Consider the following 27,206-nt stretch of genomic DNA (forward strand, 5'->3'; position numbering starts at 1 on the left):
GCGAACTCGATTCGATTCCTGTTGCATCGACTTACCTTGAAGCCGACATGTTCGCTTTTCTGCTCCATTTGTCACGATAACGCGAAAACGCTATTAATTGGCCAGCTGTCGCCGGTAATAATCGATCACCAGCTGCTTGATTTACGAACAACTCTATCACGAGACTCGAGCTGATATCTGCCGCCCACGTTCTCGTGTCACCTATGAGAGAACTCGATAATAATTAAGAATTCTCTCTGTCCATAAAATAAGTGCATTAAAACGTATTTTATATGGAAGTATCAATATCGTTTAGATTTCTCATTTACTTCGTGATTCGTACGAATATTAATTTCCCAAATGTTAAACCGTTGATAATATATAGACGTATCGAGAAAGATTAACGTTTTTCATTTTTATAAATGAAATACGAATAATTTTTTTTTTTTTTTGAAATTGTGTAAATTTCACTATCACTTTTATCTGTACATTTTGTCTAGGTTATCAGTAAATTTTATTATCGGGGTTTATCATCGATTTATCGAAACGACCCCAGTTTATCCGAATAATCGATGTTCCACTGTCATCTTAAATTCGGTATTTTTGTGGGGATTTCCGTGGTTTGTTTCTGTGAAAAAGTTGCTCACCTTGTTTCGATCATTTCGAAACATGCAACATTGAATTGCTGTTATTGATAAATGCAAGGTGAAACTTAATCGTTCAATATTGAAAGAATAATTAATAATTCGTGAATAATTGATAAACGTAACTTTATAACAAAATTCAATTCTCTAGATTTATTCAACGTTATTATCATTGATAATAATTTATATATATATATATATATATATATATATATATATTCGATGCAAGATTAATTATTTATATAAAATAAAAAAAAGAAATATTAATTTTTTCGCAATAAAACAAGTCGACGTGTTTACAAATTCTACTCGATATCGCACTCGTCATTTACAATTCTCGCTTTTCCAAATACCAGAAGCGACACACGCGACACCACGTGACCCGTCCGCAATTGCGTTAACGAATCACGTATATCCACGCAAAAGTGGAAAAGAAATGTGTAAAAGAAACGAATAATGTTACCTGGACACGCGGTCGAGTCGTCACCTGTTTACAACGGATTGCATTACGTCGAACAGCCAACGACAGAGCGTTAATAGATCGATGTCGAAGGACACACGTAGGTTTGTACGCTTGTCGATCGCCAGACTATTATTCGGATTTTCATTTCATCGATTCGTATGTATCCGCTAACCTCTATTGCACGGACTTGCATCAGACCATGTTTGTTGCATTTGCGTCATCAAGAGGCGACAGTGTCCTCCGTGGAAAATCGAAAGGATTTATGAAGATTTAGCTTTATTTCTCTCTCTCTCTCTCTCTCTCTCTCTCTCTCTCTCTCTCTCTTTTTCTCTCTTTCCTTTTAGTTCGATCTTTTTTTACTCTTGCATTTTTCTATGGCCGATCGTTCGAATCCCACGCGGATTCAGCAAAATCGCGATGCTTCTGCGTAAGACGTTCCTTGGGGGCTGCCGATGAATGTTAATAGCGGCAAATGTCGTTTAAATACAGAGGCGTTTGTGGACACTGGAAGAACACGAACCTTGTGGAAATTTATGTCCACTCCTCGAATCGCGATCTAACAATTACGGTTACTATTTTTATCGTTTCGATTGTTAAATATTTTGCACGAAATTTTTACTTGTCTGCCCGCCTATTATTTTTGGCAATGATATTTTTAATTAAATAATATTAAAAATAAAATAATGATTATTTGGCTATAACTTTTATATTTTGGATTCAAATATTATTTTTTTAAATTTTTTCTTTAAAGGATAAGTAATAATATCAGACGTATATATAAGTGAGACAATTTGTATAACACGTACAATCGTAAAACGATATAAATCCACGCCATTTATCGAACCCGCAGCATCGCATTATTAAATCGAGAAGCTGCAGTCTCATCCCCTTCAAGGTTATTATGAAACATTGTCTGGCTGGATCCTATAAACAGCTTCTAACATAAAATCCATTCATTCCCGAAAACGCCACTCGAGGCTCGTTTTCCTTGCTGCCAGTCATTCGTGTCGGAAATCTCTCGACCAGCATCTCTTATCCCGTTTATGGTTACTGTTCGTGTAAGTACACGCGTCTTCCGGCATCGTTCCTGTATCGTTTTAATCCTTCCCATAATTTATACCATATTAAACCCTTCGCTATAATACGCGAAAATAGTTTGATTCCATACTCGCAAATTGTTGTAAACTTTATACGACGATATATACTTAATGATTTAATAGCAGCGTCATAATAATCTTTTTCATATTTCGAATACTTTTTGATTCGAGGAAAAATCACTTTTTCAATATTTTTTTTTTCCTTATAAAATAAAACAATTATTCCAATCTTTTACATATAAAAGATATGTTATATAATGATACGAATAAGCATCGTGATACACGTAAATCTCGCTTTAACCCTTTAACTCCACGTGCCTTATTTGGCATACGTTCCCTATTATTCTTTATGATTAAAAGAGAAAGTGGACCTTATTACACAGCGTACGATCTCTTGCAAGAGAGAGACTGAAATTCCGCCGATTTCGTTTAAATTTCGTGCAATCTATAATCGTCTCGACATCGACCTCTCGTATCGCATCGAAAAATTCTTTAAATCAACAACCGACTTTTCATCCCTTACCCTTATCTCATCCCTCGTTTTACATCCTTTCACGGTCTCGTCAAGATCGTTTGCCTCGTAAAAGGATTACGATCCAGCGGAGGCCACATTAAGACGAGAGACACGATAAGACGCAAGACCAAGAGAGGATTTTGTTGCTTTTCAGGCTCGCGTAATCGACAGACGTGCCGGATCGCGCGGCGTCGCCGGGGCTCTTCAGTAGTAGTCGAGGAATCTGCGGCGCAAAAAGAAAAAGAAAAAGAGAAGAAAGAAGAAGAGGAACACACGAAGGCGATAAAAGGAGGATCTGGTGGAGGATCGACGAGAGGAAGTGGGGCGCCGGTGCTGGCCACCGGGACCAATCATCCTTTCCTTCCTCAGGATGTCGTACGCCAATCGATTCCCGTCTTCGCAGCACACCCGTTATCGAAGCAGCTGGGGACCCTCCTCGGTCACCGTGTTCAATCGAGCCGATGTGCCCAGGCCCTCGCCGGAAGAGGAAGAGTACGCCGAGTTCTATCACGAGCGTCTGCACTCGGCACAGAGCAGACAGTTGCTGCCGTTGCAGGAGGACCTGGCCGATTGGATCAATAAAACGTTGAGTGAGTAGCTGTCTGATTTTATATCGGGAGGTTTACCGTCTTTTGCTGGATGTTAGGGGTGTGAGAGATTTGGAAGGGGTGCGGTGTGTGTATGCGCGTATGTGTGTTCTGGTAATTGAGAAAGATAAGACGGGGTGGCGTGCTTATATAACATGTTTGTGACATGGAATTCTTCTGTTTGAGGATATACGGGGTGGGTGTCGTGTTATGCGTGTTTTTGCCTCCATTTGAATAGATTTGAGGGGATCGGTTGATTTGAAGATTGTACAAAGTTTGAGAGTATGGTTGTGTTATTTGAATAGACGATTTAATTGGGATTTCGTAATTTGTGTTATAATATGATGCATTTTGGTTTGTAATATATAAGAAATTAATTATTGGTTGTAATTGGGAAAAAAGGAGCAGTGAAATTTCTGAAAGGGATTGTAGCTTTTTTTTTTTTCTTCTGCTTTTTATGGGATTTTGTTCGTAAACCGTGAATCTTTGCAATTATGTTTGCGGACCGTGAAGAATTAAAAGTAGGAAATACTATTTTAGGATTTTGAAGTAATTGTGTTTTCTAATTAATATATAAGGTAATTTAATTGAAATAGTTTCATCGAATTTCACCTTTTGTTATAGAAGAAAATAAAATATCTGACGTAACTGTTGGATCACCCCGTGCATTCAAATGAAATTTTTGATCGATAAACTTCGTTTGCTGTCGACGACTGTTATTCATACACTTTCCGTGCAAATTTCCGATAACCATCGACCAATAATTTTCTTGACTTATGAGAGGAAATTCGCCTCGAATAATAATATAAATATACCTTTACCAACCAATCAGGCTTCTAATCCGTTTATAGAACTTTTTTACGATCTTACGAATACTTCAGAAAATAGTTCAAAATTTATATATCGCGTTTTCCTCGTGAAATGTATATTTCACTTGTTTGAAAATTTATCGTTCAAAATCTCAATATTTCATATTTAAATTAAGAAAAGAAAAATGTCCAAAATAAATACGGATCTTTTAAAATTAAATCTTGTAAAATATGATAAAAAAAATTCTATAAATATTCGTTAAAAATCAAATTTTAGAAGAAAAAAGTATAAAAATCTTCAATCGAATAACAATCTTCGTAGTAATTCTCGATCGATCTTAATGAATATTCGCCAAAAGGAAAAAGTCACACACAATTTAACCGTTCAAAACTTTTCCTCCTCCTAATGAGTAAAGTTCTATTTTTATCGCGCTCCTCGTTGCGAAAGTTTACGGGGTGCAGAAAGGAATCGCCGTGATGTAATGAGGATTGGAGTTCCGCACGTGTACTCGGCTGTTTTTTTTTTTTTTTTTTTTTTTTTTTTTATTTTTCCGTGGCCGCGTGTTCCCTTCGCGATGTGGATTCGCCTTAAAGGGACGAAGGAAAGAGCTCGTCGCGCTGGTGTACATGCCGTGCGTACACGACTCTCTCGTACCGCACAAAAGGTTCGCATCTGGCACGACGTGGGAAAGGATATTCGTAACATTTGGCCTTTCGTTCACTCATGTTTTTGACGGATGTAGCCGCGATAAAAAAATCGTGTCCGTTTTGTTTCTCGATACGAAAATTTATCGATTTAATCGTGGAAGATGATTTTAACGGAGCATTTTGTTTCGATAAGAATAAAAATAATAGATTTTTGAAAAGTATTAAGAAAGAATATTCGAATCGTTATTGAAATGTTGTTGTTCTGAATTTTCTCGTTTATTTATAAAAAGAATTCACAGTGAGTCCGAAACTGATTTCCTTTCTGGATTCGTGGAATTTTTTATTTTTCTTTGGAACTGCGTGTGTGGTATGAATCGTTGAGTTTGATTAATAATGCCGATGGATAAAATGTGCATCGGTTAACAAGATTTATAGTCGAATAATTTGCATTGGTAAAAAGGAATTTATTATGGATTCGTTTTGCATTGATTCTTGGGCATATGATTCAAGAAATCATGTAAGAATTGATGATCAATGTCGTGTCATATGTCAAATTTATAATTTATAGGATAATGGAGACGTAAGATGATTTTTAAAATCATTAAATGACGAATTTTTAAAATTAGAAATGTGAATAGAACATTGCTGGAATAATCAATATGTTGATAAATATGCGAATCATATTCTAGTATCAGATATAATAACTATTTTGAATATAATTTTGCACATTCTATCTTCTGTTTTATTTTTTATTTTTTTTTTTTTTTTATTAGAATTTTATTTCTTTCCAATTTCCAGTTTCATAGTTTCTCCATAGTTTCATAGATCAAACTGCGGCATGAACAGCCATCGACAGGTAATTTATGAGATATCAGTAGCACGATACGTCAACGAACTCCAAAGTTCTTTCCATTAACCGAATTACACGCGAAAACTTCTCAGAATCAAGATATATAGCCAACATTCGAACTTTAACATTCTTTTCTCGATTTCGTTCAATCTTTTCTTCTGATACTTGGTTTACGGAACTGTAACTTCGATTTTACTTTTTCAAAATTCGTGTTTCTTTTTTTTCCAAACTCTTTAAGATTAGAAAGAATTTGTAAGATTAAAGAAATAATAAATATCGGGAGCAAAGTTAATTTTTCATCGGAGGATCAATCGGAGAAATATTCTTTTTATCGTAGAAATTTCTATTTTTTTTTATGAACCGACAGTTCATAGAAAGTCTAAGACCTTTTTCGATCTTTTAGATAGTGGTATGACCGCCTTTCTGAACTACTACTTTCCAAATACGGTGACGATACGTACGATAGAATTGATGCGTAAAATAGAACCGTCCCGATCCATCAAACGTCGTCACTAAAATGTATTCTAATGAGTAAATAATCTTACTTTATCCTACTTTTACATCCAAAAATATATGAAAAATTTATAGAATAATATTTCCTTTTTTTTTAAAAAAATATCAAATTTAAAAAATTTTAAATCGAGAATTCGATCCTTTTTTTTCAAAAACGAGATTTTAAACGAAGAAATTTTATTCTACATTTCCATTTATATTTACACGTGGAAAAATTTCAAATCTCCTTTTATCGTAAGGCACTCCGTATATACGAATTTTGTACACACATTATCCAAATATTAACTCGAATCACCGTATATCCAATATTCCAATAACCCTTAATCGATTTCAATCTGATTCCATGTTCGAACAATGATTCCGCTCTTAACATAAATTCGTTTATCTAATTGGCGATCCGTGTTTCGTGCAATGCCGATTCATCCTGATCAAGGATGAATCTCGAATCTCGAAATGGCTACAAGCAACCGTTTCGGCTTTAATCTTCGATTACCGGATACGTTGTTAACGATGTCAAGGAAGGTTGTTACCGTACGAAATATCTGTAACGCGTGGCCATATATTTTTTGGTGAACGGTTGACGATCGCGGTTTCATGCGACCTCGAAGAATCCAGCCGCAAGATCTGGACCACCATGAAGGATTACGACACGAGGCGGTCTCTCGGAGAGAAACGAGTGATACGAGAACCGACGTGTCGTCTTTCTGGGATGCAGATTGCTTTGAATTACGCGAAATATGGTCGCTCGAGATTTATCAACGAAGGAGGATTGTTAAATGTAACAGTCGAGACGAGTTTTGTGCGTGATCCTTTTGGCGTACGTAATTTGAGTTTTCATACATTTCGTATATTTCATTTCATTTAAATTATTATAATCAACCAATCTTTGTTTTAATATTTATTTTTTTGAACATGTAGGTACAGGATGTATTAAATTGCTAGTTGACAGTTGATGCTATTATTCCTTCCCTTCGTGAAAGCATTGATATCGCGTGTAGGAAGTTAGTACTGATTTCAAAAGTAGTTTGATAAATATTTGCGCTCTTACGTGGTCGTACAGATACGCTTGTGTACTCATAAAACATCGTATACTTATGGAAGTAGGCAAAAAAAATGATCAATGAACAAATCACACGAACGAATCATTATGATTAAAATATTCCTTCGAATCTTCAAAAAAGACTCGTGTTATAAAATAAACGACAATATAGATAAAAAGTTTCTAGAAAAACGAATTACGAATCACAAACTCGTTCGAATTATATCGATTAAAAAAAAAAAAAATCTTAAAGAAAATTTTCGTATTTCAATTATATAATTATTTTCATAAGGGTAACAATAATATCATTAATAATCCCGATAATCCATCTCATCTATTTCAAGTATTCCAATATTTATGTATAATATCCGGCAACGACTAGAACAACCGAAACAAATCCGATCTCCGTTATGTCGATGTTGACGACTATACGGCTCTAATTATATCGGTGTGTAATATCACATGGTCGGTCTCCATCCCAGCTTCAAAGCTACGGAGCAACGGGACGAGAGATAGGTCGGCACCCTTTGGAATCGTGTGTGGGTACCTCTGCCGTGTAGTTACTATTCTCGTTCCGCCGGTGTGTACGGATTGAAGCGTGCACATCCACACCCACGCGAGCGTTAACGGCGGTGGAGGAAGAGAAGGAGGAGGAGGAGGAGGAGGACCGCTTGAAATGCAGCGTGGCGGTCAACTCTCCCGTCTGCATTCAATCTGCATGGGGGGAGGGGTTAATGCGCGAGGGTGAGCGACAACCGGGGTGTTTGCGCCTGGGGAAAAAATAACCGATGACGTTTCGCTGTTTGAACTGAATTATTTCGAGTGTGTCCACGAACGTTGCTCCAATTAGCGTTTCTCGTTCGAAATGTAAACGGACGTCGATTGCGGTTCGAATATGATTCCAAAGTGATATTCGATGGTTGGCGGATAGTCGATATGGAGTCGGTTTAAGAACGAAGTAAAAGATTTTTTTTGTGTGGATAACTTTTTTCCCCTTTTTTTTTTTTATATCGTGACGATTGGGTTTTGGTTACCGTGAATTTCGAATTAAAGTTTCGTAAACGAGGGTTCTTTTTTTTTTTTTCCTTTTCTATCGAGAGAAGGAAATTGGAACTCGTTACGTTTCGGTGATCGATTTCTTATATAAAATAGATTGGTGGTTAGTTAATAGCGTTGTTACACGATTATTCTGTGTGTATACTTTGATGCTCGAATGATGTTACGAAGTAATATAGATTTATTTGTAATTATGTTACATCCTATGTTAAAAGGAAGCGAGTAATGTCCAGACACTTCTCTGCATTATAGTATTATGTATGGGGAGTGTCGTAATTGGTTGATTGGTATGGAAGAGGGTTGTTTGAATATTGATGTTTTGTAATCGAAGGCTTTTTCTACTTACAGAACATTTTCAATTTTGCAAAAGCATAAAACAAAATAATTCATCACTATAAAAAAATCGATTTATAGTTTGATCCTATTTATAGTTTGAACAGATGTACACGCGATGCAATTCGAAAGTGATTTGTCCTAACTAATGCGAACATCTAAGAATCATAGAAACGATTCTCGATTTGGTCAATCAAGGTTAACGATGCGAAAGATTAACGACATCGTTTCGCACAATGTTGAAGAGGCAACGTTTTCCAATTATACAAAGATATATAGGCTCTACAAAGCTACTTAAACTATGCACAACTCGAACAACTATCCGTGTTAAATCCAACAATTCTGAATAATCTTATCCACGAAACAATCATCGTCTCTGTCCCACACGATTTCAATCATCCACTGTTTAACACGTGTCAGCCTTTCGTGAATCATCATCATCATCATCATCATCATCTTCATTCCATTAAGTCCTCGCAAAAACCAACCTACGCTTTGGATTCCCCTACTTATGGATCGCGACCCTCGAATAGGATCTCGAAGTGTTTCCCTTTTTTGAGCATAATTCTTCTGAATTAACTCTTATGAAAAAAATTCATTGTAATAATTAAGATATTCCATTATTTAAAATTGGAAGGAAGGGGCATTATTCCAATCTTATTTATCATACGAAACAGGATTGCGATTCTAAACGTTATCTCAACGTTATATCACGTCTACAACGATTTTAATCTAGCATCCGGCACTTGAAGAAAGAAAAATTAATCCGAATTATTTCCTAGCCACGATTATTAAAATAATGCGAAAAGATAGGACCTTTCGACCCACACCCTGGGTGTCTGGGCCGGCTGCAGCCCGGGTGTCTGACTCAACCGGAAGTTGGCCGGGCACCCCTCTTCCTTCGTGCCACTTCTTCTCCCTGCATCGCGGCTACCTGAAGCCGCATTACGCATAATGGGCGTACAGTGTACGCATAGACGAATATGCACGCGCTTATGGGAGGGCTCGGTGGGATCATGGATGAAAGAACGAGGGAATGTTTGCGAATGGGTCGCTCGTTCGGCACGGGCCATGGATCTCTACCGAACCGTGAATCGCACGAGTCAGATCTCTGAGTTCATCTACGAAATTGAGCACGAAACGATTCGAATATATATTTTTTATCATGTTTTATTTATTAGAAAATTTTTTTAAATTTTTGCAATTCGTTCCTTTGATTATCCATTTATAATGAAATGTTGAAAATAGAAGTTTCTTACTTGAATACGAATAAAAATTGCTGTATATTGTATGCGTCAAATAATTAGTCAATTGTTATGATTGTCATAATTTGACGAATTTCCATATGTGGGATGTATAATTTTGTTTTACAATAGTGGCAAAATTACACTTGTAAGGATCATGTGTTTACAACAGATCTCTTTGAGAGAATGATGATTAGCTATTAAATATCAATTTAAGGACGATTGGAAAACGTCATTTCTCAAAAAGAAAAAGAAAAAAAAACGTACAAACCTCTCTCGAGAAATTACTTTAAATCTCATCAATCTTAAACCTGTTATATTCGTTCCATCTTACATTTCATATTCATATCCCTACGAATATTTCACAATAATGTTACGTTCACGCAGGTGTCTACTAGCATTTTCGATCAAGCAACAGTATAAAAGACCTGTGTTTTCCTTGCTTCACGAGCAATCCTGATCAATGCGATGAATGCAGCCTAATAACTAATAACCCCATGAAAAATACGAAGAATAAAACCGCTCTCACACCGCAAGAACCATAATGAAACTCTTCCAAACGATAACAACCTATCTGTACAAGTAATATCCATTCAATGCTTTTATTTCACTTGGAGAAATGACAAATTCTAGCATATCTGCCGTGCAAGAAATGACAGCATATTTGTGTTCTTGCGTTCTTTTCATTTTCTTCTCTGTTCGGAGACAGACTGTGTGGGGTCCGATAATGATGAAATAAAAGTTGTCGCAGCGTGTTTTATGGTAACTGGTTATTGCAGTAATGTATCGTGTTGGAATTAATGCATCGATCGAACAATGCCAAGGACGACATCTGCGGAACATTCTGAAAAAGGATCGGAATAAAGAGGTCGAATGTTAAAATCGAAGGGTAGCGTATCAAGGATACGAAGAAAATGGAGGCCAAGCTGTGAGCTTGTTATCGTTATGCATAATCATCGTGTTATTAAAGACCGTCCGAGGGAAGAGAGATGGATGAATTTGTCGGAAGCATTTACTTTTTATAACAAGGTCATAAAATTATCCCTCCATATAAGTTGTCCATACTTGCTCAATTTTCATTCCAGATTCGATACATATATTGAAAGTACACAACATTGTTATTGGTGCATAATAATTTCCAAGTCGATTGCATCAACCACACCGCTATATTATGATATATCAAATATGGGTCATTGTGTAAAAAGGTGCGCCCAAGTTTATGATATCTATAACTTTTATGAGATACTTGCAGCAACGGATTTAAAGCATACGGATTTTTGTCTTGCGTTTCGTAAACGAAAGGAGGATATTTGCACTCAATCACACTTCTTATTTATTCATTAACACCAGCAAATCAAAATTAATAAAAGCTACACCTATATACTATCAATTTATATTCATTTTTTCCATCATCCGTCATCCGAATGTAATTACATTTGAAAAAAAAAAAAAAAAGAACACAAAAGCTTTATAATTGGTGAAACCATTCACCCTGCATCGAAATTCACACGGAATTTCTACAGCCTAATTATCGGATACCCTCCGCGCACCTTTTCCTTAAACGGCGCCGCCGCGTTATTGCCTCTCCTCCTCCCCCTCGTATAACGTCGAACATAAATTAGATCCGCGCCACCGCGGTTCCGGGTGATCGAGCCGCCTATTGGTCGTCGCAAATACGCCTCGTGATCTTTCGCAAGATCGAGCGAGAGGGTTAAACGTCCCGCGAGAGCGAAATCGTCGTTATCACGAGCTCGCTTCGCTCGCATTGTGTCTCGCCGGCGGCCATATTCGAACGATATTCGCGAGCCAGATCCCACATAACCGTACGTGTTGTGTATATACGCGAGCCGTATTGCACGTACGTGTGTGTATACGCGCGGTAAACACGGAGGAGGGGAGGAAAGAGACACACGGAAAGCGCACGTGTGTCTCTTGTACAAGGAGCAACGTGTGATGGACTTTACTCCGCAAGCCTGCCCGTTAACAGTTTTTTTCCCGTTCTGCCCCGGGTGCAACCCTATTGTTACCGGGTCGAGTCACGAGCAACGACGCTGGTTCTCATTACCATCCGTATCTACGAGGCTTTATCGCTCCGTCAGCCCAACCTAGTTCCTATTTCCCATCGTATCCCGCCTATATCTATATAACGTGGCACGGATCGTGTCGCGGCCCAATCGGCTTTTCCTTAGATTCCCTGCCCGTCTCTCGATCTATAACAACAGCGTGGGAGAAACGTGGGTGCGCTTACGTATTGCATTCTCTCTGCACAAAGTGCGCGCCCTGTATTTATACAGGGTGAGTCCTCTTGTTTCTTATGCTTCTTATTTTGCCGTATTTTCACTTTTGCTTTGTAAATATTTTCTTATTTACTGCGAGTGATTAGGTGATGTGTGAATAGGTACAAATATGTATGATACGAGTAGAATTTTGAATTTATCGGGGTAAGGGAAAGAAAAATAAAATTCGAGCTAATTAATCTTTTTAACCCAACTCCTCGAATATTCTTAAGGTTTGAGGCTTATAGAAAATTAGTGCAATCGCATGCTCCAACCTTTTATAAGTAAATATCAATATATATTAATTTTGATCAGAGATGCTTATGCTTATTAGTTATTTTTTCCTATACTTAATAAATTTATCTCTGAAATGTTTATATGAATCATACGAAGTGGCCAAATTAGAAGGTTCACCCTGTATACATTCATCAGATCGCTCAGACAGCTACCACCGATTCGAAAAATCTCGTCCTTGATCCTGTTTACAACCCGGCGAACGAACGAAATTGAAATGATTTCGTTCAGTCACGCACGAGTTGGCCTATCGTGAGAGTGTCTCGGCTAGATCGTTTCTCGGTTGACCGAGCATACCACCGCGAAGTCACTTACGGCATGTTCAATTTTTCGTGGGCCAATATATAGCGATGTGTGGTAGAAGGTGTGCTAGGTGGAAAAGATCGAAGGAGGAATACGAAGGCGAATCGAACTCGAACGATTACCGTAGATAAATCTGAAGCGGTCGATCGAAAGGTTTCTCACGTCCCCTGATGGTCGTGTCATCTCGAAGACCTCTGTCGCCTTTGATGAGCCGCGATAGCGCGTCAACACGCCTTTCGAGGATTAATTCGCTTTCCCTTCCACGCGGTAGTGACGTTAAATTGGATTTTCAGCACTGTGTTCGGTGACGAGCTCTCGATTCCTTTTCGAATTTATAATTGGAAGAAGCCGATGGATAACGGATTGGCGATACAACAAAGAAAGATGGCGGAATGGTCACGGAGTAGCATTTCGATTTAATTCGGTTTTGGACGATTTGCATAATTTATGCTAGAGTTACAGTGGTATTTATACAATTTTGTAAAAAAGTAAATAGAGTTTTATCAATTATTGGATAAATTAAAAAATTGGTAATAAGTTTTCACGAGTTCCATTCCTCTTAAAATTCTTTCCTTGAGAACCTGTACGCGATAAATTCCGCGACAAAGCGAGAATTCACCCTCGTTTCGTCGAAAAGAATTCGACTTCGGAGAACTAAAAGGGGGATCGCCCCATTGTTTCCAACAATGACGCCACTTCGTCGATGCTCTTGACTGCTTTCGAGTGACCGTTTACGCAATACGTTGAGCAGACGCGAAGATTAATATGTCGTTTCACGGGAACGTGTTTCGAGAGCCACGAGAAGAACAACAAAAATTTGCATTCGTGTGGATAGGCGGTGAAAGACTTACGATCGTTTTTTTTTTTTTTTTTTTCTTCTTTCTTCCACGTTTTTCAGACTCTGAAATTGTATCGGGAGACAACTTCTTCGACGCTTTGGACAATGGCGTGGTGGTGTGTCGATTGGCGAGGGTTATACAGGAAAAGGCGAGGACGGCGATCGACGCTGGAAGAGCGAAAGGGGTGAGTAATTCTTTTGTTAAGTGGCACGAAAATTGGATGCGAATGTGAATCGGTATTGATCGAAATGTAATGCGATTTTATTTGATCTCTTTTTTCACTTATTCTCCATGCATTTTCTTTTAAATTTAATCATCGTAATTAATTCCAATTCCAATTGAAAATTGGAAAAAATTTATCGAATATTTTTATGACGATTGTTTCTCTTTCTATATTTTTATTTTATAGAAAAACAATTACTTTGATTATTAGCATCGTATTTAGAAACATAGATACGCTCCATACATTATCGTTTTTATCGATGGAATATTGAAATGCGTGCAGAATGTTTCCAATTTCACTCTCAAGAGATATTATAACTTGAAACATTTCAATTATAAAAAATTTATATGTTAATAGAGTATTCAATGGTTTATGACACACAGCTGTTATGCGTTAATAACAAAAATATCAGATTAGATTGTCCATTCCATTATCATTCTTATCACATCCTAGATTAATTTTTCAGCCCCTACCGGTGATAAAAGGCCGTTGCTGGGAGAACGCAGCCCGTCGCAGTTTCTTCTCCCGCGACAACATGGAGAACTTTATACAATTCTGCAGGCGTCTGGGCGTGCACGAGAATCTTCTATTCGAGAGCGACGATCTCGGTAAGGAAGATTCCCCTAATCAATCTTAATTCCCTCGAATCGACTCGCCCCGTATATCAACACCCGTTCCCTCGGATGCAGCTCCGTCACATTCGAGCCGATTAAAACCGAAATCCCGCCAATTACGCCGGCTGACTGCCGCGCGCGTGGCTTATGCAAATTCAAAACGGCCGCGAAAGGAGAGCAATCGGCGCGAATTAATCGTGTCTCGCGGTGGAAACGATCGAAACAAGCCCTTCGCGCTCTCCACCGACTTCCAAAAACGAAACGAAAAAACAATAAGTGTTGGTGATGATGTAACCGGAAACGGAGAAGTTTCGTAAAATTGAGTAAAAATCGGTTCACAACGAAGGAAATGGATCGTGAATGTTTGGAAAAAGTATGAAAAGAGTATGGATCGATGGTATCTGTGAAGGATTTCTTTGTTAGAATTTTTTTTATTCTATGTCGACGGTTTTTTATGTAGTGTTGATCGTTAATGAATATGACGTTAGGAAATAAAGGCGTTCTTATAGAAATTAGAAAGTGAATTTGTACAGAAGTTTTTTATTTTTTTCGATATTAACTTTTTCTTTCTTCACTTTTTTGTGCTTAATTATGCGGATAATTGAAGTGTTGTGAATGGAAACAATAGGAATGCCGCGGAATAAGTTTACTTTATTTCTCGAAATTTACTTTCTTCTTAGTTTATGATAATAATTCGAACTTTCGAAGCTAGTGATCTCTAGATTCGTTTAGGTAGTAGATTCGATAGGTATCTTTAGTATCTTTTCTCTTCGATAATATAAATAATCACCACGAAAGTTTCTTCAATGATAATTATATTTATTTCGATCGTTAACGCAATATCTAATACTGATAATGTTAAGCAGGATTTTAAAATGATATTACGTATGTTAATGTGTGTTTTGTACGAAGAAATACACAGATGGCGTGTCAAGAGTTAATTTAATACAGATTCTATTAATAACTTACGTTTCTCACATATGGCGGACTGAGAATCGTAGAAGTGTAAGTGTCACATCACACATTATTATGAAAATTTCATTATATTTTTTGATATATATCATGAAAAAAGTGAAGATGATATTAAATGGATTATAATATTAAACGTGTTAATTCAATTCACTATTTTTTTTTTTCTTATTGAAAAACAGATATTTTATTATTAATACAATGAAAAAGATTTCTATTTACTCTAATTTTTTAACTCGTATACATATTCCTTATGTCAATTCAATGTATTCATATGGTATGATACCTGAAATAGAATGAATCGTTGACTGGTTAAATTCAATCTGACATAGAGCCTAAAATGCAGCTCGATACAAGTTGGACAAATATAATGGCGGAGCTTTTCTTTTTCGTCTTTGTTTCGTTTTGTGGAACACGTCGTGTTTGAAATTCTTCTCCATTAGAACATGAAACCGTGAATCTAGATTTTCGTGTCAGAGCCTCGTCGTCGAGCTAGAAACGTAAAATCATCAGAAATGTACTTTTATCGTAGAACAAAGCTTTTTTTTTTTTTTTGTCATTTTACAAATCCATGGATCGCAAAATGCAAATGGCTCGAGGGAGTAATTGAAATGGATTTAAAAAGTTTGAATATCTATCATTTCTCTCAAGAATGAATTTGTCTGAATCTCCATTAAAAAAAACAGAGTTCTCGTATTTGAAATATTACTATTATTATTATTATTATTTTATTTTTCGATTATGAAAGAAATTTTATTCTCTTCGATTATTTGAATGTTCATCCCCGTTTTCCTGGAATAGATGTAGTTAAAATTTTATTGTGACGAATATAAAGACCATTTCGTTTGGTTAAAGTGATCTACTTGAATGAATAAATGAGATGTACCACGAAATGTAGGCTGAATTGATCAATTACAATTGGAGTTGAAGAAGGTCGAGGGTGTCACCGCTTATGTTCTGTAAATAGACATCTACATTTTTTTTCCCCTCTAGGGTAGATGAGACGATCGTAAATTCTCGCTCGTTTCTAGTCTGACTTGCGATTTTATCCTGTGAATAGCGTATTAAATAATATTCTGTAAATAGTGTAACAGTAATACATTGATTTTCAAATAAGATTTTAATTCTAAATAATAAATTTAAAATAGAAATTTTTTGTTTCAACCTGTACGTTTCACCTGACTTTGAACGCGAATTGTAACGATTTTTATGCTCCAATAATCTCTCTCGTTTCTTATAAATAAATATGTAACCGGTTACTGTATGAACCGTTTTTTTGATACATTCTAAATCAGTGTATCGTAAATAAATATCTAAATTTGATAAAACTTGCAAGTTAAATGCATTTTAATTCTTTTTTAATTAGCGATTTTTAAGCAAACGATTTCTATTTTAATTTAAAATCAAAAATGTACAAATTACCACGTGTACCATTTATCATCAATTTAGCATATCATCTATTACCTTAAATTTCTTATTTAAGGTCTTCTTTTTTTTTTTTTGAGGAATAGTTAAAAGAAATTCGATTCTCCAGTTCTTCTTCACATATGTTTCAGCGCTTATCGTATCAAGTTGCAAAAACACTCGAGGGATACGATAAGCTAAGAGGGATGCTCTTTGAGAGCAATAGCTCTGATAAGTAATGGTATCAAGTAATGCTCTCGTATAAATTTCCGCCAAGTGAAAGAGCGTGAAAAGTTAATAACACGTGATCTTTAACAAGGATTACTTTCCACGTTAAAAATATCCCATCCCATCGAATAAAATTTTCTATTTAATTACATTTATTATTACATTTTTATTTATCTGTGAAACGCACATTAAAAATATGTGTGTCACAGATAGTATTATATTATATCCCATCATGTTTAATTTTAAAGTTCTACATGGACAGCCGAGAAACGTTGTGTTGTGCCTGTTGGAAGTGGCCCGACTCGCGTCGAGGTATTCCGTCGAACCACCAGGACTCGTGCAGCTCGAGAGGGAAATCGCCGCCGAACAAGAGCGAGATCTTCACTGTCTGTCTGATAGCGGTATATCCCGCAGCAGTCTGGTTTCTTGGCAGTTTCAATCACCGTCACCGACCGCAACGCCCAGACCTCCTTCAGAGAAGATCAAACACAGCAGGTACGTGCGTTTTCATTTCCATTTCCTATTTCCATTTATATCCTCTGCTCTTGACAAGGTTGTTACCGTGCAATTGATACTCGATTTATATTTGTCTCCGGAGAGAAGATTACACAATTAGTGATAATATGATTCCTGGTGTTTGTCAAATAAAAAAATGAATCGAGATTATATAAAGATAAGAAAAAGTAAGATTTTTTTTTTTTTTTTATTCGATTTAAAATCGTGATCTACATTCTAATAATAATAATAATAATAATAATAATAATAATAATCTTAAAAAGAGACGTGACGCGAATACGAGTGTGAGAAAAACCGAAAATCTGGTGACAAAAGAGTTTCTCGAGAGTGCTTCTGATTAACATCTCGATTCATTCAGAGTCTCTAGTGGTTGAAATTTAGGTAACGAGACAAAAGAATCCTCTCTTCGATTGTTCTTCAACCCAATTTCGGGGGGTTATTTTTGCAGTTCAGCATCAGAAGTCGCGTTGACGGCGACAGGATGGCTGGATCCGAGCAACGGTGTGACGCACGAGCCCGAAATGAGAAGGTCGATGAGCGATAATGGGCCACCAAAAGGTAGCGATGGGGAACCGAGCGACACGACCGAGGATGACTGGTCACGTGGAAGCGCGGAGGATCCGGACGAGCTTCCATCGCCGACTAGTTCACCTTTGCCCTCGCCGGCCGAGCCACCAGAGCACACGGGTCCAATAACGGAACTCGATCGCAAGGTACGGTGATTTTTTTTCATTTGAGATGAGAGCGATTCGTGAGAAGAAAATTGTAAAAATTGTAAGTTTGGAAAACGAATAATGTTATTATGTTTATTTTATTCGTTTGTAAATCAAGAGATCTTGATTTTTTTTCTTTTTTTTTTTTTTAAAGTGAACTCCTTCATTCTCGTAGTAATTGCACCGATACGTATCTAGAATCGTAAATTTTACTTATGAATTAAAATGCAACACTTTATCAATGCATATAGCATAACAGCATATGAATAATTTTTTTAACGGGGGTTTTAAATTATTAATGACGAATTTCAATTAAATTTTCTGTTTATCGACTTCCACCATTATTGATTCAACTATTCATGCATCGATTACTTTCTATTAATTCTTATATTGAAAGTTATAAATAAAACAGCAATTTACTCGAGTACACGATAATCCAATTTCAATAATCTCGAGACAGGTTTAAAAATTTCTTTTTTTTCACTATTGAAGATCATTCAGAAATACCAGGAATTAAATCAACAGGAAAAAATCAAAATAAATTCAATTGAAATCCTCCTATTGCATTTTACTTTTTATCTTACATAATATATAAAAAATTGTTCGTTTCAAAATATTTCATTCATCATTAACTTTGCTCAAGAATCACTCATTCAGAAATTACTCACAAGTGCAAAACCCTTTATTATCCAACGAACAATGGTCGCCAAACCTGTAGTTTAATTGACACGTAATACCAAGCATTTTATCTCAAGTGTTAAAATTAGTGCTCTACATCCTTCGAAAAAATTAATTGCATTTCTTACGTAAGAAATACAGGTAACATTGACCACGAGCGTGCAATTTACTGCACACGAGCAAGTTGCATCGTGTCACGTTCACCATGAATGCCGGCCACGAAGAGAGGGAGAGAAACAATGGAGGCGAACGATCGCTTTAAGCTTTTTCACGTATGCGTTTGCACGCTCGTGGATCCTCGCGTGTCGGATTCCTACATGCAACGGAGCGGATGTTCCGAGAGGTCTTTGCATCGACTTTCCCCCGCGACACGTCGAACCGATTTATCTCACGGTGACGGACGATCACTCTTCGTCTGTCTGGAACGTAAAAATATGTCGCCTCGATATGCCAGCTTTTACATCGTGATATGACATGCTCGCTCGTTTTTTAGGTGAGAAGAGCTACAGAGGCTGTGCAGAGACTTTGCCAATGTCCCTCCGAGAGATGCTCCAAACTGAAGGTGCGAAAGGTTGGCGAAGGACGGTATCATATCGCTGGGCGAAATGTCTTCATCAGGGTACGTACGATATTCGTATCGTTTATAAGTAAATAAATAAAGTTTAAAAAATTGCGAATGAACGAAAAAAAAAGAAATACTATATTTCCAATTTGCTCGAACCGGAAGAAACTTTTTGCATTTTTTAACTCGTTGACGAATTGAAAGCGCGTCTCTAATTATGTATAATAACAAATATCCGACTTGTTCGCAGCTTTTGAAGGGGAGACACATGATGGTCAGAGTAGGCGGGGGCTGGGACACCTTGGAACATTTCTTGGCGAGGCACGACCCTTGTCAGGTGAGGACTCTCAACGCGAGCACGCCGCCTTCTCCTCACGGCAACAAGCACACCAACTTTCTTCCCATTCGCGCCAAGTATCGCAGTCCTCCGCCGGAATCCGTCTCGGCCCGCTAGCCTAAAAGCACAGTGCCTGTTACAAATCCACGCTACTATCACGTTCATATTGCTGTTGGTTCGTTTCGTACAAGTAGAGAAACAACACGTTCGACAGGGTCAACTCTCGTTCCGCGTTTCTGTTTCTGAAACATAAGAGGTTGCAAGGATACCAAGCTGATAGATTGAACCGCGAAAACATATGTGCATGCTTGAATTCTTTATGGAATAAAGAAAGGTCAGTAGCATTTTTGAAAAACGATATATCTTCCTTCTTTCCAACCACTGTCGCATAGTGTGTTGATCGATATCGAGGGTTTTTTCGGATATCATATGAAAAACTATCAGCCCAATGTATCTTTGTGCTACTCTCATGATTTATATGCATACACTAGATTTGTGTAACACCATTATCTGTCACATATGTATAAATTATACAGAGGATGGCACTATTTTTTCTTACATTTAATACGCCTGGGAAGCACTAACATTTCACGTATGTTCTAACAAGCGTGTTAATATGTCATCTTTCTTTAATATCGAGGAAACGATATTCCTTGATATTCCTTCATTTTCATATATGTATAAATCTTGACGAATATTGTATATTGTATAGATTTATTTACGTTCACTCGTTTTTTTTATACACTCATATAAGGTTATATTTTGTGTTTATATTACAAGCTATGTACTATACATGTACGTATAAAAATACGACTTGCGTTTATTTATATATTCTTCCTTATATATTCGTGTAAGTTGTTCATTTAGGAATACAAAGACTTGCCTTTCAATTCGTAAACGTTTAAGTGTCATGCATTCCACGGATGATAGGCATATTAACGCTTGATTTGGAAATTATCTAACAGAAATAGATGGGAGGGCAATGCACCTGGTAGAGGTAGTCGTAATACCGCAATGACCAAAGTTTGTAATGGTATACATATACGTCGAAACGACCACGGGCAATAATAGTTTATCGGAATATCGTTTATATCGAATGTAATGATGAACAGTCTGTCCATTGCGACTCGAACAACTTGCCTCAGTTTCGTAGTCGATCTATGCGTATAATTAGAAGAAAGTGCAATTAAGGACTCAGGTAATTTTAAATCGATGTTTATCAGGCTAAATAGAATTACAGAAAATTGTGCTTTTTGATCGAACGACTCCGTCTTTTGTAAAAATGCAAACTTTAAGGGATAGATAATCGTTTAAGAGATTGCGGGATTTCTGCCTATTTTATGGACAAACGAGAAAAAAGATAAAATGAATACACGATAATAATTACTTATTTGTACTTGGTCATTGCTGCGGCCCATATGGGTGAATCTCGTAGTGCACTTAAATATTTTTCGCAATAAACAATGTAAGGCACATAGATTATAATAAATAAAAAAACAGGGTCGGTTAAATCGATTAATCGCACGCTTAAAATATTTAAGTATTTATATTATATATTATTTATCGTTAGATTATTATGAAATAATCGTGTCAAGAAATTGACTCGAAATATCATTATGCTTCATGTTCAAAGAATATCTTTGAACTTTTTTCATTATTAAAATAAAAATCTAACTTTTTACATTATTCTTATAATTATATACCGACCCTGATGATAATTCTTACACTTTGGCACATAATCGATACATATTAAATCGGCTAACATGCAAAATGCTTTACGATAACTGCCATAATATATGTTTTGTACTTTTATAATAAATACGTAGGATAAGGAGTAACAAAGGACGTATTGTATCGAAATTACAAGGCGACGTGTATTTATTCGGTTCACAGAAATGCAAGGACACAGTGTGCAAAGGAATACCAAAGCAAAGAAATATACGACGAGCAATGTCGGCACGTTGAGGCTATTAACGTTGTCGTTCAGAGCTTTTTGTTTTGTTAGACCTTTTCCTTTCTCTCGTTTAAATTGATTTTGTACCATAGTGTTATTTTTTTTTAAATTATTATTCGACGCGTAGTCTGTAATCGTTCTCTACATATCTGTTTCGTTCTTTACATATTTTATTTGCAAAGTGTATTTATTTGTAAATTATAACAGAATCGATTGCAAATGTAATGATAAAAGCAAATTTATTTCATAGTGTCATTATTACTACGCGCGAATAAAACTATTCCGCCATACTATATTATTATTATCGTAAATGCGTTATTTGATAAGTATATATATACTACGGTTAAGTTGTATGTACCTGTTTAATTCGACGCAGAATATTTTAAAATATTTTTCGTCAAACGAAATTTTATATTTGTGGATATAATATCACGCGTTTTGTTTATATTAGTTGCTATCGTGTAAATTCATTTATATAATGCTATAAGTTTCGCAAATTTTTTTTGTTGAAAAGTGAAATGAAGTTTAATTATGAATGAAATTATAAATATTTCATTGCACGATAGGTATCTTTGACACTATCCACTATCCAAAATCATATTTTGTTTATTTTCTCATGATTCATAATGTGATATGATTATATCATATATTCCACTTTTTTATTTAATGTTAGTAATCAAAACATGCTTTTGTGAAAGTATATCTCATAACCAGTTCGTATATTTCATATAACGTACATACATATGCCGCTAATAATATTAGTTTTATTTAAGTATGATACTATTATGTTAATTGTTATATTTTGTTGAACAATAAAATATTTAATTATGAATCTTTTAGATATTTATACTATAATTAATTAAAATGAATGTATTTGTAAGTAACAAATATATCTTTATTTTTTTTTTTTAAAGTGCACATGTTAATACAAAAAATTAAATTTGGTAAAAATCACTTTTGTCATAATAATCAGTCTGATATCTAATCTATAAGTAAAGAAATGCGTAAAAATACAATAAAAATTATAATGTTTGGGCATGTTGAATAATTTAATTTCAATTTTAGTAATTGATTGTTACGTGATTAAAATAATAATAGTCATATATATATAGAGATACAAAATGTCGCATTTATTTATAGTAGTGTCAGTTTTTATTTTTTTTTGCTTTTACCTAGTGTTAATGTGTGATGCTGAGGTTGTTGAGCGAATTGAGTTTTTCGCCTATTGAATTCTAAAATATCATCCTCGAGTTTCTTTCTACTTTCTTCCAGCTTTTTCTTTTCCTCTGTATGATCTTTTTTCAGTTTATCGAATTTATTATGAAGCTAAGAATATATAAATACGATTATATTATAGAATACATATATTAAAAAAAAAAAAAAAAAAATTAAATAGTTTTACCTCTTTTTCCGCTTCTTTTAATTCAGCTTCTTTTTCTTTTACTCGGGCCACGAACATCTGCCGCATTTCATCTTCTTTTTGTTGAAGTTCTTGCAAATGGATGGATCTTTTTGCTTCACAGGTTTGTTGAAAACTAACTGGTTTATTTTCACTATCAACATCACTAAAACCCATCTATAAATTATAATTATAAATATAATTATAATTATAATTAAATCGCTTATAGAAATATTTAATGTAATGCAATGAAACCTGTTCTAATCGCTTTCTACGATATAATTCGTAATGTCGACAATGCGTTTTTTCTCTCATATCTTCCATGTTTGTCCTTATCAACATTTCGCGCAACTTAACGAAATCACAATGGGATTCATTTTCCACTATAAAAAAAAAAAATGAATTTTACGAATAGATAAATCATATATTCTAATAATAGTAAACAATTTTTAATTTTACCTTGTACTGTGCCCCATGGATATTGACGAGAACGCATCATTTTATTTCCGACCCGAACAAAATCTGTGCTACCAACTACTGCAAAAGGTACATGAGCATTCATACTAGTATTTACTTCTGCGACGCTTTCGTCGTCAGTAGGAAATTGATAAATATGAACACCATTATTTTGTAATTCAGATATAATTTTTGTCTGAAACAAATAATAGAATATAAAATTTGTAATGTATAAATATATTTATATATTGCTATCATTAAGGTATATACCTTAAACTTTTGTAATTCTGTTTTTGATATTGTATCAGCTTTAGCAATAATTGGTATAATATTAACTTTTGTGTCAAGTTTCTTCATACAGACTAGATCAATTGATTTTAAACTACAATTATATTAATAAAAATTATGTATTTAAGCATTAAAAAAAATAATAAATTTTATACAAGAAATATTTTATATCATTTTATATGTCTCACCCATGTCCAGTTGGACAAATGAAATATAAGCAAACATGAATACGACTATCGTGATAAGTTGCCAAAGATCGTTTTATCTTTAATTCTTCTTGTAAATATGCTTCAAATTGAGCATCTATATAATCAACAACAGCTTTAAAACTATCTTCTTTGTTAATTTGATCTCCATATCCAACTGTATCAACAATAGTAAGTTTCAATCTAACATTGCTCTCTTGCAATTCATATGTATGGGCTTTGAGTTTTACAGCAGGAAGATTATGTGAACTTGGAGTAGATTCAAAACTTGTATTAAAGAGAGAATCCATAAGGGTAGACTTTCCAAGACCAGTTTCACCTATTATAAAAGAACAATTATAAACATTAATTATAAAAATTTTCATTATTCATATTAAATTATAATACTTACCAATACAGAGAATATTAAAGACAAATCCATTCTGAACTGATTTATTCACCAATTGATCTGGAAGACTGTCAAAACCAACATGACCAGATAATTTTAAATTACGTATGGTAGATTCCATCTGAAAATACATGATGAAAAGTATTATAACGATAATAAGTTGACCGGAAATTAGCAGTACAATCCATATACGGAATACTTCATTAAGAATACTGTTGTTATGACAGAGAACCAACGCCCTATAAACTATAAACATTAGATATATGTCACCCAAAGAGTAACTTTATGTTTATATATAAAAAAAATCAGTTAAATATAATTCCTTTCAGTAGAGATAATAGCTAAATAAGATATAATACCGGTGTAAAATTTAAAAAAAATGACACCTACCTTGGCACGCTCAACGTCTGCCGACGCCATTTTTACTACTAATGACGCGTGCGTTACTCAATCTATACTTCCCTGTAATAACGTACATATATACATTATTATTCATCATAATTTACAGTGCTTATTCATAACAGATAAGAAATCAATCAAAGAAATATATCAACTATTATTTTGCAATTATTTTTTTATGTATAAAAATGATTTTATAAATATATAACACAAATACTTTCCAAATTTTTGATACGTATTTAATCAATATTACTTGATTATTCTCAACTAACCAACAATTTTACTAATAGACATTTAACCAATAAATTAAATAATGTAGAATAAATTAATATATATAATTGACAGTTAATTTGACATAAATAATTTATAATTATTTAGCGTTGAAATTTACATTCTGTTTCCGTGTGATATTATCAGTATCTTTTAATAAATAAATTTTTCTTAATATTTATTCATACAATTTCAAATTTGTATTAAGTAGTTTATAAATCCCGCCATCTCCCCACCATAGTAGCGCACGCCGCTCAGGTAGGAATTTACAAGCTCAGTTAGTGTTGGTACTGCGACCGCGTCGCTAGGGTGTTTCGCGTTGCCGTACTGGCAAACTCCTCATAACAGTGTCTACTTTCTAACATGGCAGATCAATTTGTGTTGTATTATCATGTGACGAGGAAAAGCTCTCGTTTATAAGACGGTTTCTGTGTAAACTATCGTAGATTTTCCTCGCGAGGAAAACGTGTTGTCAGCTTAAATAACCGTCGCAATGGCGGACATGAAAAGTCCACCGTTCAGTGACATTAAACGGCCCGAGGAGGTGGTGGCGATGGCGATGAACGACAGCCTGAAATTCGCCGTGCTGATCGGGCTGATCGAAGTGGGACAGGTGTCGAATCGGGAAGTTGTCAACACCGTGCTTCATCTGGTGAGTAACAATAAAATTTTATAAATCCATCCGGCATGCCGGTTGTCTATTTCACGGTCATTCCCGCCGATTTCGCGACATCCGACGAAATCTGTCAACCCGACCTGTCAAACAGTACGTGACAATTAATACGTGCACGATTGTCGCATTCTGCGAAATATTTCGTCGTTTAATAAAAATGGATAGTAATACGACGTGAGTCAATTAAGAGAGGTCACGAAGCGAATCAGTAACGCTTCTTTTTCTTATGATTATATTCAATGTTAACCTGGAAACCTTGTTCAAATGTCATGCTACTTTTACAGTAAACAGAACTTTGCTTACATGTTTTTTTTTCCGTTCATTTCGGACCATATGTTTCGTTATACTTTAAATTTGAATTCTATCATCATTCAATTTTATCAATTCTCTTTATTCTCTTTATTCGATTAATACTTTCTCTATTTTTTTTTCGGAATCTATCTATTCGTTCTTCTTATCACAATTGAAATTTAATTTCAATTTTCATAGATTCACACGTGTGGTGACTAATTCTATCATTAACAGCTTATAAACTAAGGGAAAAAAACGCGACAATCGTAGATTCGTAGCGGCAGCAAGTTTATGGTTGCACTTTTATTACTTTCAATCACGCATTTCATACTTGCTGCGCTAGAAAGTGATATTTATATGTCAGTTTGTCGCGTTCTCGATACCATTTTTATTTCTCGAGGGAATTCGGCTCGCGCGAAGTGTCCGTCGCGCGCCACGTAGAAAAACACGCTTATCACCGTGATCTTGTTGCGCACACTGTTCCCGCGTGGATCGCTCGTTAAAATTTCCGTCGATCGCGTGGCACACGATCGAGTATTCGTTTGTTAATCAACTTTCGATTGTACGATTAAACATATGAAAAATATTCATAAAAATTTTGGAGTGATGGTAAATAAATTTTAGAAAAAGAATTTTGATTCGTTCATGGTAGTTATTTCGATTATTCGAAATATTAAGAATTGAGCATAATCAAGGACAAATATCAATAGATTTATTGATATTAGATTATTGATATATAGATATTAGGTAAATAAATATGGTATATTTTTTTTATAATTATAATGTGTAAATTTGGAATCGAAATTATTTAANAATTTCACGATCAATTTTATAAAATTTCTGTATCAAATCATTGATGTTACTATTTTAGATGAAATATAATTTCAAGGACGTGTGCTCTAATAAATGTTTGTATAATCTTTAGAAATAGGACTTTCGAGATTTTGTTCAAACAGCCTAAAGCTAATCGAGTAAATATAGATAAGCATAAATCTTGGTAAAATTCTTCGTGTAGAAACTATAAATTATTGAACATATTTGCAAATATTATGATTAACCGAATGAAATTGTATCTCAAAGTATCTCAAAGTATTTTGAGTCTAGACATATATAGCAAAAAAAAAAAAAAAGAAAGAAAAAATAAGAAATT

The 27,206-nt window shown here is 35.1% G+C and overlaps 2 protein-coding genes across 5 annotated transcripts in view; one reads left to right on the forward strand and one right to left on the reverse strand.

The window, feature by feature from the left end:
• The window catches only part of LOC122719325 (growth arrest-specific protein 2-like), a 35,370-nt gene extending 12,879 nt beyond the window's left edge, over positions 1-22,491 (forward strand). For 2 of the 3 annotated variants that reach the window (XM_043945036.1, XM_043945037.1), the window contains exons 2-8: positions 2,852-3,287; positions 13,548-13,672; positions 14,178-14,319; positions 17,175-17,421; positions 17,891-18,155; positions 19,327-19,452; positions 19,646-21,287. In XM_043945036.1, coding sequence (XP_043800971.1) covers positions 3,068-3,287; positions 13,548-13,672; positions 14,178-14,319; positions 17,175-17,421; positions 17,891-18,155; positions 19,327-19,452; positions 19,646-19,849 — 1,329 coding nt within the window. In that variant the 5' untranslated portion in view covers positions 2,852-3,067 and the 3' untranslated portion in view covers positions 19,850-21,287. Of the gene's footprint in view, positions 1-2,851; positions 3,288-13,547; positions 13,673-14,177; positions 14,320-17,174; positions 17,422-17,890; positions 18,156-19,326; positions 19,453-19,645; positions 21,288-21,625 lie in introns of those variants that run through there. The other variant, XM_043945038.1, reaches the window with a different exon arrangement.
• LOC122719326 (septin-2) lies at positions 19,491-24,858 on the reverse strand. 2 transcript variants are annotated; one of them, XM_043945040.1, is made up of 9 exons: positions 24,814-24,858; positions 24,427-24,544; positions 24,018-24,354; positions 23,812-23,923; positions 23,545-23,737; positions 23,341-23,468; positions 23,089-23,262; positions 22,859-23,012; positions 19,491-19,850 (listed from the first exon to the last, which is right to left on the reverse strand). In XM_043945040.1, the coding sequence occupies exons 1-9, from the start codon at positions 24,841-24,843 to the stop codon at positions 19,846-19,848; spliced, it is 1,251 nt and encodes a 416-aa protein (XP_043800975.1). In that variant the 5' UTR covers positions 24,844-24,858; the 3' UTR covers positions 19,491-19,845. The 2 variants fall into 2 exon arrangements, with proteins under 2 accessions (XP_043800975.1, XP_043800974.1); XM_043945039.1 differs by lacking the exon at positions 19,491-19,850 and having other exon boundaries at positions 22,558-23,012.
• Between the last annotated feature and the right edge of the window lie 2,348 nt (positions 24,859-27,206).

The sequence above is a fragment of the Apis laboriosa genome, unplaced genomic scaffold (genome assembly GCF_014066325.1).
Source record: "Apis laboriosa isolate Shangri-la unplaced genomic scaffold, ASM1406632v1 scaffold74_cov149, whole genome shotgun sequence".
Taxonomy (NCBI): Eukaryota; Metazoa; Arthropoda; class Insecta; order Hymenoptera; family Apidae; genus Apis; species Apis laboriosa.

What these genes read in the sequence shown, in the direction of transcription:
- LOC122719326 (XM_043945039.1), bottom strand. Translation starts at nt 24,843, where the DNA reads ATGGCGTCGGCAGACGTTGAGCGTGCCAAG. An exon ending in ATTTGTCCAACTGGACATGG is followed by an intron (nt 23,924 to 24,017) that starts GTGAGACATATA and finishes ATATAATTGTAG; the next exon opens with TTTAAAATCAATTGATCTAG. An exon ending in GTAGAAAGCGATTAGAACAG is followed by an intron (nt 23,263 to 23,340) that starts GTTTCATTGCAT and finishes TATAATTTATAG; the next exon opens with ATGGGTTTTAGTGATGTTGA.